Source organism: Coregonus lavaretus (assembly GCF_964263955.1).
Source record: "Coregonus lavaretus genome assembly, chromosome: 21".
In the NCBI taxonomy this organism is placed as follows: Eukaryota; Metazoa; Chordata; class Actinopteri; order Salmoniformes; family Salmonidae; genus Coregonus; species Coregonus lavaretus.
This window is the reverse complement of record NC_140008.1, coordinates 19305640-19319278: the sequence shown is the minus strand read 5'-3', so window position 1 is coordinate 19319278 and position 13639 is coordinate 19305640. Positions and strand designations below refer to the sequence as shown.

Here is a 13639-nt window from a genome sequence, read left to right as displayed (position 1 = left end):
AGATTTCAGTTTATTTTTCAATTGAATTGTTCACGTTATAGGTCACATTAAAGGTGGAAAAAGTTCTGACATGATTTATCTTTGCCTCATTCTTTTACATCACAACAACCTGCCATTTTAACAGGGGTGTGTAGACTTTAAATCCACTGTATATGCGCAGAAATATTCTTCATTTACATACATTTAAAATTCAAGTCTCCATGGAAATTCTGTTCAAGACATTATGTAAGTAGTATATGTATATGTTTATATTCATTCATAAACAGTTCTTTCTCTTCAATAAAACCAACTTCTTACATCCAGTTTTCAAACTCCTGATATAAAAGGTGCACAGAACACAATGCAAACACAACAAACAAGATTCAATACAAGAAAAAAGAAGGGTACACTCCCCTGGAAAGGGAGAGGATTGTGTGTACAACACAGAGCAAAAAAAAGGTATAGGTCTGAAAACGAGCTTGGTCCATTTTAGCAGCAAGGACATGTTAAGTGCACATTCTCCTCCAAAGGCAGGAGTGAGCACGGTGCCTGGTCCCAGTCTGTCTGTCCTCTACCTCCCTGGGAAGGAGGTCAGTATGGCCCAGAGGGCTAAAAGTGCAATGTGTACTCCAGGAACTCCTACTGCTCCTCACAAGGAGCAGCCTGCCATGTACTTCCCTGCCAAGGAGACACAAACATATGTGGTGAAACCCATTAACTTTTTTTTTCATATAACCTTTTGTGAAACTCCAAGGCCCACACACTATCTTATTGGCCAGGCCTAATAACATATGATGTTACTGTACTATACCTGTAGCAAATCTCTTCTTGACCAGGGACATACGGTAGCGGCTGCCCACCAGCTCCACGTCCATGCCCGACAGAGAGGCCCCGGAGCCCACAAACTGGACTGCCAGGCTGGGGGGAGGTCCGCGAGGAACCTCCAGGCACTGCCAGCTGGCACACAGAGTGCCAGAGCCTGGAACAACCAACAATTGACACATTCTTCAGTTCCCCTACACTAACAGGAGCAAGTTAATAACACTGGCTTGTTATAAAAAAAGAAAAAAAAAGGCTCTTGTCTTTTCCCACTAGCACTGACTGCTGATAAATACTTTGAGGGAAAATCTACTTTATATGATTGTGATGTCTTGTCTCACCTAACCATTTTAAGATGAATGCACTAATTGTAAGTCGCTCTGGATAACTGTGTCTGCTTAATGACTAAAATGTTTTTTTTGTAATAATCATCCCTGCCAATTCTCCCTTATCTTATCACCAGCACTGACTCATCTTCCACTCACAGGCTCAGCTTTCATATGCTAATCTTGATATTTAAGATAATGATACCTTCATAAAGGCTGCATATTAAAATAGAGAAGAGGGTGGCACTCAATGCGATTATGTTGTCAAGGGCCAGACTTGGAATAAAGAACATTATACTGCATTTATATTTCCTTACCTATAATTTATATAGCTAGAATATGACCGATATGTGGCCACTGAGTGAGATGGGTGCGGATGTATTGTAGACAGACTGACGGCCAGACAGAAAGACAGAGACAGGTCAGTAACCTTTGCTGTGGTTGGTGGGGGAGAGGTTGGGTAGTTTCCACAGTAGCTGTCGTTCCTCAGCATTCCTGTGAAGGCAGACAATAGAGGGTCAGTGGGGCCAACCCAGTTCCCACTCCTCTCTCTTTCCCAGTCTGTCCTCACCCTCTCGCTGACCTTCAATCCGTCCTTTCTCCTACTGTCACTATCCCTCTATCCCTCGGCCCACCTTCCATCCTCCGCCCACCTTATATCCCCCTTTCAATCCCACTACCATGCTTCCATCCCCACTCACCAGGAGGCTGGGGGCTGGCACTGCAGGTCTGTGGCGGTGTGGTCGAGGGGCAGCAGCACCTGCACAGCAGTGAGCTGGGTGGAGGGGGCGGTGGCAGGGCAGCAGTGGTAGTCCAGTGACACACGGGTCACTGTGCCACTACGCTGACACTCTGCTGACAGCAGGAGGGGAGCACGACCAGGGTCCTGGGACGACACCTGAGAGGGGTGGGAGGGAGAGAGGGAAGAAAGGAGAAAAGGTTGTTGATGTTAGGACAATGCTGTCATTTGGAAGACAGAGGAAAATACGTATCTTGAAAAATACTTGTGTGTAACTTCAGATGACAGAGGGTAAGAGAGTAACACTGTACTTCATCACTCACTCACCTGGTACTTGAGTAGGGCCACGTTATAGTAGGACGCCTGGGGGTTGAGCTCAGCCTCTCTCTGCAGGTAAAGGTACAGTGCCTGCATGTTGAACCAGAAGTCCCTGGTGTCTGGGTCACTCTGAGAGGGGTCACTGTGGAGTATAACACACTCAGGAGAATGAGATATATCCTACCATTTCAGCAATCTGTAGACGGGTGTGTTGTTTAGCAACAAAACCAATGCGTGTGCATCTTCGGGGGCGAATTTTAGCCGTATTGTCATAGACGTGGTTTAAGTCAAAACACCTAAAAACAAGACATGGTATCAAGAACCAGATAAAACTAGCTGAAACAAGCCCCCTATGATTCCCCACATGGCAGCTTCTTGTCATTGTTACTAGCTATCGGATCATTCAGAATCATAACGACACACAGCCTTCTTCTACCCCTGCGATGTGCGCAGATAATTTGTGTGACGTTGTCACGCAACCTGTCTATATATCATAACCTCACAACCAATCCCATAGCCCATATTAATCTACCTGTAAAGCAGCTTCTGATTGGGCAGAAAGTGGTTAACCCGGGAGATGTTGACCAATCGAAAGCTGAGGACCGGGGCGTTGGGGTTAGCAGTGAATATACGAGTGATTCCAGCAGGAAAAGACATGGTGAGATCTCCTGTGATCTTCACCAGACAGCTGGAGAAGAGAGAAGAGAAACGCGCACACTCAGCTTTCAGCAGGCCTGTGTATAAAAGGTAATAACATTGGATCTGGTGTACAGACGGCTTATGTATACTGACCGGTTATGCTGTCCACCTTTGAAGTAAGCATTGATGTATTCTGTGATAGCTGCAGCCACAGGCCAGGACTCCTGGGTGCTCAGGGAGATCGGGCTCGGACCGCGAGACAGATGCACTGTGGGAAGAATAGCTATGTCTATGACAAGTTCAAGGCACAATGTCCTTATTCATAAGCGCTTTATGCTATTGAGTATCTTTAAAAAACTGGTATGAAAAGGGTTGTGTTCAGACTAACTGTGTAGGCACGCATGGTCTTGGTGCAGGTGTGAGAGGGGTGAGGGCTGCCCACCTCTGGCAGGGCTGGGGGCGCGGGTCTGGGCCCCCCACTCACTGGGGCTGGAGGAGGACGACGAGGTGAGGTCTGGGCTGGGGTCCGGCTGAGGAGACGAGCACACTGACCTGGACTGAAGACACACAGGAAACAGGTTTCATTAAGTAGTCTACAGGCTTATAGCTGTAAAATTCACAGGTCTGGGAGTGAGACCAGACCAGAGCTTCTGTAGTCAGGTTGATTTTCCTGAAGACACTCACTCTCTCACAGCCACTCAGTCTGCCTGAGGACCTCTTGGCTCTGGCTGGTCTGGGAGGGGCTGCCACCAGCAGCTCTGCACTGTCCTGCCTGAAGCTATGCTTCGAACCTGGAGGAATATTACCAATATTACAACCTGTAATAGACAGCGTGGAGTTTTGAATAGAGTGAAACATAGTTGTACAATCTCAAAAGATAGCTAGCGCATAGACATCTGAGCCCAGTAATGTAGTGTTCAACAGTCATACCCTTGTGTGAGCCCAGGTTGCAGGGCGGCTGTGGTGTGTTCAGGTCCAGACAGTTCTGGTCTTTATCAGTAGAAAAGCACAGGTCCTCCTGTGGCCCAGAATGCCGTGTGAGAGGCAGGCCGCTCCTGCGTGGCTCGCTTTCGCTGCGTGACTCGCGCTGCTTCCTCCCTCCCTCCTGGACCAGTCCACCCAGGGCCAGAGACCCAGCCGAGGTCCCCTCACTGAAGGGGTTGTGGACAGAGTTCCAGTGGACCAGCTCCTTCTTAGGATGGGATAAGGGGAGGGAGTTGGAGTTGGGGGTCAGCCTACTACTGCTGCCGATGTGGGTCAGGACTCCTGTCGCAGCAGCTAGGGCTGACTGGTGGGTGGGGCTGCCAATCATAGTGATAGCGAATGGGTCGTCAGGTGATTCTGGGGGCGGGGCACTACGGTCTCGTTTCCTGTCCCTATCCTTGCGAGAGCAGGAGGAGGGGGCGGGGAGGGTTTTACTGTCACTAAGGGAGCCGGAGAAGGGCTCGCCCTGTACCTCTATCCCCCTTCCGTCTCTGGAGGGCCGCGGGCGTGGGGGGGCCCAGGCGTCAGGGGGGGGCAGGGTCTCCTGGATGACGGTCCTCTCGAAGGCGACCAGGAAGGGGTCCTCAGGAGGGATGTGTTTACAGCTCCACAGGGCCGGCTCCAGCTCTGGAGGGGCCAGGGACTGGGAAAAGGCTGGGAAGCAGAGGGCTGAGGGGTCCATGTCTGGAGGGGGGCGGGGGGATCGTGGAGCAGCTGCCCAGATACTGGCAGGGTCATCCTGGGGGTGGGGGCTGCGTCCCGGGGAAGGGTCTCTAAAGACAGTGAGGAAGGGGTCTTCTGGCCTGCCCAGTCCTGCTGGTTCTTTATTCTGACCTGCTGACGGCCACGCTGCCCAACCAGCCGGCTCAGGGGAGGGGTCCAGGGGCTGATGGGAAGGTGAGTCCAGCCCTGAGTCCTCAACGTTCTCAGGAGAGGAGGAGTCAGAGGAGAAGGCAGCATCTGGAGGGAACAAGGAGAGACGATCATTCTACTATCTAAAACAGTATGTATCATACATGCATATATAGGATCAGGAGTTTTTACTGACTGGAAAAACTTCTGTCCCTATCAATCATACATCATAATACTTTAAACCGTATTTACATTCAGATGCACCAAATGCACTCTCTGCTCTCTGTAGCTGATCTCTACCAGCAAAGCTTTTTGACTTGAAGGCCGACTCCAGAGGAGGTCCAAAGAGACTGTCCGAGCCTGACGCAGTAGAACTCAACCTAGAGGGTGGGTGAGAGACAGATGGAATGAGAGAGGGAAAGAGACAGTGAGGGAAGGAGAGAGGGAGATAATACGTTACCAGGAGCGAACAAAAAGCACAGCCAGAGATAATGTCAGGTGATGCAGTACTATCATCAGATCTCCTGCTGGGTTCCTCTCCCACAGCATCTCTCCATCTCCCTGCTACAGCTATGTACTTCAGAGGGAGGAGAGAGGGGAGGAGTGGAGTGTGACTGACATTCACTCACCTACTGTGATCTGGACTGGAGGTGGATCTGCGTAGGCCGTCCTGCTCTCCCTCTGCAAAGTACACACACAGTTAGTGAAATTTAATTTGTGACTGGTCCCCAATCAGGGGGAGATGTGATTAGCTAGAGTGCTGATGGTGGGCAGCTGTAAGGGAATACCCATTACCTTCCATAAAGATAAATACCAGCCATTAGCCTGGCTTCTCTAAGCAACATCAGCCCAGCGCTTTATGCTACTGTTTTAATCAAGGCACTCATCATTAATCCTGCCTGCTCATTTCCCCTGCTTTATCCCATCTCCTCCACAAATAGCCTCCTACTGTAGCATCACAGGCTGCTTATCCCTCACTAATAAATCATGTGCCACACAGACCGAAGTGTGACAAATAGACAGTGTCATTCAGCCAATGTCAGCAACCTTGACGATGCATCACCAGATGGATATGCACTGTTAAGCCTATCCAGAAGCAATACAGTAAATCCCATTCACAACATCACTTCAGACTGGTAGTAACCTTAAAGATAGAGTAATAGTATCCTTGTGCATGAATACCATATGAAACAGATGTTTATGACCTTTTAACACTGATAGAATACGGTGAAATGATAAAGTACATGGTAAGGGTCAGGGCAGTGGAGAGTGGACTGCTGATGCTGCAGAAACAGTGGAGAGTGAGAGTGCTAACTACTTACCCCTGTGGGTGGCGCCCTCTCCCTCCCCCTCTGAACGTACTGTAGTACTGCTGTTTCCTGTGGAGAGAGGTCAAGAGGAGTCAGAGGACAACACACACACAGAGAAATGCGTAAAACATACAGACAGAGACAAACAGATACAGATATTTTTAACAAGAAGCCGGTTTTAATGGAACTTACTGGAGAGATGTCGTTTGATTGACACCTGGAATGAGAGAGAGCAGAGTTGTTAATTACACTGTCTGGCAATATCTAAACAACTTAGAATGTTTACATCCTGCTGTTATTGCACCAACATGGAGAGGTAATAGCAGGAAAAACAAACATGGCATAATAAACAGATAAACATTTCTGAGCTTATCTTTTTCATAAATCTTAGACTTTTGATCCCACACCATGTGAAAATCCACAACACATTTCATCCCATGCCTCCCCTCTGGTCCTGTACCCACTCCTTCCCCCTAGGGGTGGCAGGTAGCCTGGCAGGTAGGAGCGTTGGGCCAGTAACCGAAAGTTTGCTGGATTGAATCCCCGAGCTGACAAGGTAAAAATCGGTCATCCTGCCGCTGAGCAAGGCAGTTAACCCACTGTTCTCCGGGCGTTGATGACATGGATGTCGATTAAGGCAGCCCCCCGCACCTCTCTGGTTCAGAGGGGTTGGGTTAAACCTCCCCCTTTCCCCTTCTCTCTCCCCGTCGTACCCCTCTGTTGGGGGGCAGTGTGAGTGCCCCCACGGTGGCCTTTAGCTCCATCTCTGTAGCAGCAGAGTTGCTGCAGCTGCTGCTGCCCACCGGACGGATCTGGACGTGGAACTTCTTGGGCTCCTCATCATCAAAGTCAGAGTCGCTGGAGTAGAAGTTGTCCTCCTTGTCCTCCGTCGAGCAGCGTGCAGACAGAGTCAAGAAAAAGTGATGTGACTGAGGGTGGACAGTGGACTGACTAAAATGGACAGGGAAGAGCCTAATGCCTTGGACAACTTTGGGAGTGTCAGGGTTTCCATTGTCCAGCCTCATTCACTGATAATGGAATGGAGCTGGACTAGGGTCAGACAGAGAGCATTTCAGTCCATTTAAATGTCTCTCAGGGGGCAGGGAGACTTAATGTTCTACTCATCTCATAGGAGACCATCTAGAATACTCTCTTACACAGTGGCAGGAAGCCTTGTTTTCATTATGAAGATAAAGAGGTCTGTCCAAGGTATTATTACTACAATACAGTAGAGATAGCCTCTCGTCTGATAGTCATTGTCACTGCAAAGGATATCATTCTGATTGACGTCTGCTCGGATGACAAACCCCTCCTCATCCACCTCCAGGGGAGAGTTCTGTGTGCAGAATAGAGAATACCCATGTTAGATACAAACAAACACTTTCTCCAAGTGTTTGATATGCTTAAAGTACCATAACAACCCTTAACCCTGTGATGTTATCATCAGGAGTGTTAGATAGCTTTAGGAGCAATGTGTGAAAACTAGGACCTGGTTAAATGGTGGTTTGAGGGGCCCAGTAGGTTCTTATATAATAAGATCTCTGTTTGCTCTATACAACCCACCCCTCCTCCTCCTCCTCATATGTGACACTTGTCTGTTAAAACAGTCCTGGCAGCCCACTGATCTCCAGCCAACCTCAAAAACCCCTTTAAATACTTTAAAGTACTACTTAAGTCGTTTTTGGGGGAATCTGTAATTTCTATATATTAAAAAAAAAATTTACTTCACTACATTCCTAAAGAACATAATTTACATTTTATTCCATGCATTTTCCTGACCCCAAAAAGTACTCGTTACATTTTGAATGCTCAGCAGGACAAGAAAATGGTCCAATTCACACACTTATCAAGAGAACATCCCTGGTCATCCTTACTGCCTCTGATCTGGCGGACTCACTAAACACAAATGCTTTGTTTGTAAATGATGTCTGAGTGTTGGACTGTGTCCCTGGCTATCTGTAAAATTGTTTTTTATTAAATCAAGAAAATTGTGCCGTCTTGTTTGCTTAATATAAGGAATCTGAAATGACTTAGATACTTAAGTATATTTTAGCAATTACATTTACTTTTGATACTTAAGTATATTTAAAACCAAATACTTTTACTCAAGTAGTATTTTACTGGGTGACTCACTTTTACTTGAGTAATTTTCTATTAAAGTATATTTACTTTTACTCAAGTATGACAATTGGGTACTTTATCCGCCACTGCTCACAATAATAAAACTAGACAAGGTAACCAAACGCTGCCAGACATGCCATTGGCACACATATGATTACTCTCCCTTGCTCATACACACGCACAAATTCGACACACAAACCGCAACACACACACACACACACACACACACACACACACACACACACACACACACACACAGCATTGATGTGTCTGCCAGTAAGTTGGCAGGGGGGCACAATGATATGCTGTTTAAATCACCACCACCAGGGATGTAGAACTGATAATGGAAGAACTGCCATTGACTTGATGGTTTTTAAGCCACTGTGTACAACTGTGAATTAGCATATACTCACTGGTGTCTCCGTCACAGCCGAATCCCTGCAAAAAGAAACACAAAGGTGAATGTAGCGAAGTAACAAGATAGTATCACAGATGGAGCTGACAAAAGAAAGTGAGGGTAATTGGGATTTATCATCTGAGTGCGTGTGACGACATCTCTCCAGTAATTTCCATTTATCTTGGCTGCTTGGTAAAAATAGCTGGGTTTCTGTCTGCCTGTGTTGTACGCGCACGTCTGTGTGTGTGTGCTCACGTTGAGTCTGGCTCTTTGTCCCTCTTGCCCAGTCCAGGAATCCTGAAGGCTTTTCCTCGACTCTTCTTACTCCCCTCCGGTACTAAAGCTGTCATGTACTCCTCAAACCCCACCAGGGCTGCCACACATAGGGACACACCACAGTGAGGACTAATCGTGCCCATGCTGGGATCAAACCATCTGTTTATGGTGTCTGTGTGGTATACCTGGTCTGTCCTTGCCTGTGCCCTTCTGCTCTGCAAACTTCTGGATGAGGTTATCTATGCCGATGTTCTCCACGTTCTGTTTGAACTCCTCATGGACCTGAACAGAGGAGAGAGGGGCTCAATGCAGTCAGAGAGCAGCTCAAGAGAAAGAGAAGAGAGAGGGGTTTGGACTGGAGTGTGTGTTGTGGATGTGCTCTGTGTGTGAAATTTGACTGTGGTTCAGTTTGACTGTAGCAGGAGACAACCCCTCAGAGAGGTCAGTTAAATCCCTCCAGACAGACTCTCCTGGCCTGGGTCAGTGCCTGGGTGACCTACCTGTCCCACCTGGACATGGGTGTCCTCTATGGAGTGGGAGTATCCCTTGATCAGCTGTTTCATCTGCCTCAGGTGGGCCTCCTCAATGTCCTGGAACTTCTGTACAAAGGACGAGAACCCAACAACGGTGTTCAGACACCAAGATGGGTCCTAATTACAGCAAACTACCCCAAAGCACAACAAAATGCTACTCAAAATACCCATAAAACATCACAAAATGCTACTTAAGTAGAGCTAAGTGGTAAGAAATAAACCAAAAGAACCCCAAGACAAAGACCAGAGGCAACTGTACAGGAATAGAACCAGGTACAGACCAAGGCAGGGGAGCATAATATAACTCCCATCCCAGGTAATAATCACAACACTGCATGTGGGCTAGAGTAATAGCTTAAAAGAACAGGTCATTTCCCCCTGTCATGCTCTGGGCTGTTGTCTTCATGAAAACACACTGAGCTCTCTCCTTCTCACTCATAATTAGGGACAGATCTCCCATTGTAGCTATTAACAGGTAATTGGTCACCAGGATTCCAGCCATCATTTAATAACCAAATATAGCACCGTTCATCGGGTTTGTTGAGGGTTTCCTTGGAAACTGTGAAGGTTGCCATGGAGACATGTTCATTGTGAACAAAAAAGGTTTATGTTAACTTAAGGGAACCCCAGGATTGGGCCACAGTGATATAACAGGTCTGGTTCCTCCAGGGAGTCTGTCTAAGTAACCCGCCCCAGGCCCAGTGCACTGACTGACCTGGGCTGATTCGCTCATCTTCTGCTCAAAGTCTCCTCCCACGCGGTTATACTTCTCTATACACACAGCAAACGACTCTGCAGCTTTCTTAGACTTCATCTCCGCCTAGTGAGAGAGAGGGGAAGATTATAGACTTCATCTCCGCCTAGTGAGAGAGAGGGAAAGATTATAGACTTCATCTCCGCCTAGTGAGAGAGAGGGGAAGATTATAGACTTCATCTCCGCCTAGTGAGAGAGAGGGGAAGATTATAGACTTCATCTCCGCCTAGTGAGAGAGAGGGGAAGATTATAGACTTCATCTCCGCCTAGTGAGAGAGAGGGGAAGATTATAGACTTCATCTCCGCCTAGTGAGAGAGAGGGGAAGATTATAGACTTCATCTCCGCCTAGTGAGAGAGAGGGGAAGATTATAGACTTCATCTCCGCCTAGTGAGAGAGAGGGGAAGATTATAGACTTCATCTCCACCTAGTGAGAGAGAGGGGAAGATTATAGACTTCATCTCCACCTAGTGAGAGAGAGGGGAAGATTATAGACTTCATCTCCACCTAGTGAGAGAGAGGGGAAGATTATAGACTTCATCTCCGCCTAGTGAGAGAGAGGGGAAGATTATAGACTTCATCTCCACCTAGTGAGAGAGAGGGGAAGATTATAGACTTCATCTCCACCTAGTGAGAGAGAGGGGAAGATTATAGACTTCATCTCCACCTAGTGAGAGAGAGGGGGAGATTATAGACTTCATCTCCACCTAGTGAGAGAGAGGGGAAGATTATAGACTTCATCCAGTCATTAGTGTAACCTTTATTCATCCTGGTGAGTCATCATTGAGAACAAATTATCTGTTATAATAATAACAACCTTGTTCAACTTTCTCTTATTCAGTGTACTTTCAGCAACTATTCATTCATTAACATAAGGCACCCTGTGCTCTTATAACAGTTAAGACAGCTATACTGTATTATACGGAATGTGTTCATTGATGCCTAGTGACAGACCTTCTCCAGTTCTTTCTGGGGAGCTCCCTCTTTCCTCAGTCTGTCCAGCTCAATACACTTGGCGTGGTAGCCCTCCCTGAACTTCTGGAGGTGACCACTCTGCACCTGGACGGCCTGAACAGCCTCCAGGGTCCCCACCTGCTCCTCCTTGGTCTGTGAGAAACACACCATGCACATATTATTAAATGGTAATTATATATTTAAGCAATAAGGCCCGAGGGGGTGTGGAATATGGCCAATATACCACGGCTAAGGGCTTTTCTTATCCACGACGCAACATGGAGTGCCTGGATTCAGCCCTTAGCCGTGGAAAATTGACAATATACCACAAACCCCCCGAGGTGCCTTATTGCTATTATAAACTGGTTACCAACCTAATTAGAGCAGTAAAAATAAATGTTTTGTCATACCCGTTGTATATGGTCTGATATACCACAGCTTTCAGCCAATCAGCATTCAGGGCTCGAACCACCCAGTTTATAATATAATGAGTGATGGGGGGGACAGAGGGGTCATATGGTGAGAAGTGGGGCATCATGTTACCTTGCGGTGAACTTTAACCTGCTCGTCACCATACTTGTTGATGTCCCGGATGAGGTCGTTCATCTTACGCATCAGCTCCAGGTGGCAGAGAGCCAGCTTGTCTGATGACACCCGGAACACGTCCCACATAGGAGCAAACGTCCTAAGGGACACAGAGCAATATGTCACCTACATTATAAGGTCCTAACACCAACATCGTGTTTTTAAAAATCTATTAAATCACATACATTAACAGACGCAATTTCATACATTTTGTTTGAAAGGTAATATGACATTAAAGTTCATCTTTATGGTGCATTTCTAGAGTCAAACAAACCAAAGCAACACACACAGGAAGTGAAGAAGGCAGAGAAATCTGGGAGGATGGAGTAGACCACATCCCTGACCTGCTAGTAATCATAGACCCTGCCCTAGAGAATCAAACCATACAGACAAACTACTGTAAATCCTCTAGGCACCCTGCCAGCATATGAAACAGTTGATTTCATTATGATAAGAATACTGCTCTCTAAACTGAGATGTTGATGGCAAGAGTTTTCTAATATACTCACCCTAGTGGGCTTCCATTGCTTGCCATTTTGGACAGTTTGCTCATGGACTTGGAGTAGGTCTCCTCGATGGCAGCCCTGAGAACCACAGATAGATCGAGTCATTCCCTATGAGCCCGTGGCTGGTCAGTAACAAACCAGGCAGGGATGGTCTATGCAGTCTCAGCATTGGAAATCCTGCATCCAACTGCAGATAAATCTACACTCATACCCTTCCGGCTCACACAAAACGACTGCATATCTTACTAGCATAATATGTCATATTATTATGTACAGAGCATAATAAAGCACAAACATAAGGCATAAACAACCAGGCAAAGGGAAAATAAAGATTTAGCTTCAGTACTCTGTAAATGTTGCCCTAACCCGAATTTAAATAATAAATGGCCTCATTTCTGCAGGAGGAACATACAACTTTAATAACCATCTGTAGCACCCGTGGTAAAACCCCCTCCTCCCACCCTGACGAGGAAAGAGAAAAGTAAAACAAACAAACCGAAAACAAATCACTGCAGTTTCACAGGCCTCCGGCAACAGAGAAATCACTGCAGTTTCACAGGCCTCCGGCAACAGAGAAATCACTGCAGTTTCACAGACCTCCGGCAACAGAGAAATCACTGCAGTTTCACAGGCCTCCGGCAACAGAGAAATCCCTTGGAGAAGTAGTACACCTTGAAGATGGGTAGCTAGGCCTACAAAGGGTTCGAATACTTGACATTTCTAAATCAACCACTCCTAGATTCAAATTTTAGATACATAGAAGATCCAGATTGAGAAAGAGCTCAGACCCATAGAGAAGAGCTGAGCGTGGGGAATCAATCAGCTCAATGGGTTGGTTACTCTGTCTGTGCTGAGAGAGCCAGCTTCCCTACAACGTCTTATTTCATTTCCTGACTGACACTTTGTTGTCTCCAAGTAGATAACTGAATTTCCTCCCTTCTGTGGGGAATGTGCAGTGGTTCGGATCTTATGAATAAAAGTCAAGATTATGACAGTCTGACAGTGAAGGTTGTTGTATTCCCCTCTGTGAGAAAGGCCCTGTAAAGCCCAGGCTTAAATACTACAATGAGTGTTCTAATTCCAGCTAATTGACTCATTAACAGACTGAATAAATACAGACGACTTCTGGGAAAACAATCCAGGAGGAGGATTATTCAGACTGAGCATGTTACCTGAGCTGAGTGCCCAGATAACAGGCCAAAACACAGCTACTGCGCGCGTGCGTGCGTTTGTATAGTAAGACAGGGAGCTCCTTGTCTTGAGGGCTGTGTCTTGTATTGCGTGAGAGTGTGTGTGCGCAAATGTGTGTGTGTCTCTTAACACTCCTGTGTGCTGGTCTGAGTTCAAATACAGCACAGTTGTGTGGATTAGAAGGCAGGTGTGACAGTGGAGAGGAGCGGCTCCATCAAAGACGTGATCTGAAAGGAAACAGCAAGGCCCTGTAGCCAGTATTGGAATCAGTCTTTTTAAAGGCAAACTTCAAAACATTTATGAACGTCTCAAATGGATGGATGAGTTGAAAGAAAAACTGATTAAGAAACATCACTC

General features: G+C 46.8%; 1 protein-coding gene across 1 annotated transcript; it reads right to left on the bottom strand.

Annotated features, from left to right (window-relative positions):
* Positions 1 to 244: 244 nt before the first annotated feature.
* LOC311148900 (F-BAR domain only protein 1-like) lies at positions 245 to 12153 on the bottom strand. Its single transcript, XM_084185917.1, has 24 exons — positions 12095 to 12153; positions 11544 to 11685; positions 11001 to 11153; positions 10009 to 10113; positions 9261 to 9359; positions 8946 to 9042; positions 8740 to 8857; positions 8501 to 8525; positions 7230 to 7302; positions 6680 to 6864; positions 6159 to 6183; positions 5979 to 6035; positions 5286 to 5337; positions 4909 to 5036; positions 3751 to 4764; positions 3505 to 3611; positions 3263 to 3377; positions 2974 to 3088; positions 2714 to 2869; positions 2191 to 2323; positions 1826 to 2022; positions 1555 to 1619; positions 791 to 958; positions 245 to 657 (listed from the first exon to the last, which is right to left on the bottom strand). Exons 1-24 carry the CDS (start codon positions 12136 to 12138, stop codon positions 629 to 631), a joined length of 3402 nt encoding a protein of 1133 aa, XP_084042043.1. The 5' UTR covers positions 12139 to 12153; the 3' UTR covers positions 245 to 628.
* Positions 12154 to 13639: the final 1486 nt, after the last annotated feature.

What these genes read in the sequence shown, in the direction of transcription:
- LOC311148900 (XM_084185917.1), bottom strand. Translation starts at nt 12,138, where the DNA reads ATGAGCAAACTGTCCAAAATGGCAAGCAATGGAAGCCCACTAGG. An exon ending in CCCAGAAAGAACTGGAGAAG is followed by an intron (nt 10,114 to 11,000) that starts GTCTGTCACTAG and finishes CTCTCTCACTAG; the next exon opens with GCGGAGATGAAGTCTAAGAA. An exon ending in CCCATGTCCAGGTGGGACAG is followed by an intron (nt 9,043 to 9,260) that starts GTAGGTCACCCA and finishes TCCTCTGTTCAG; the next exon opens with GTCCATGAGGAGTTCAAACA.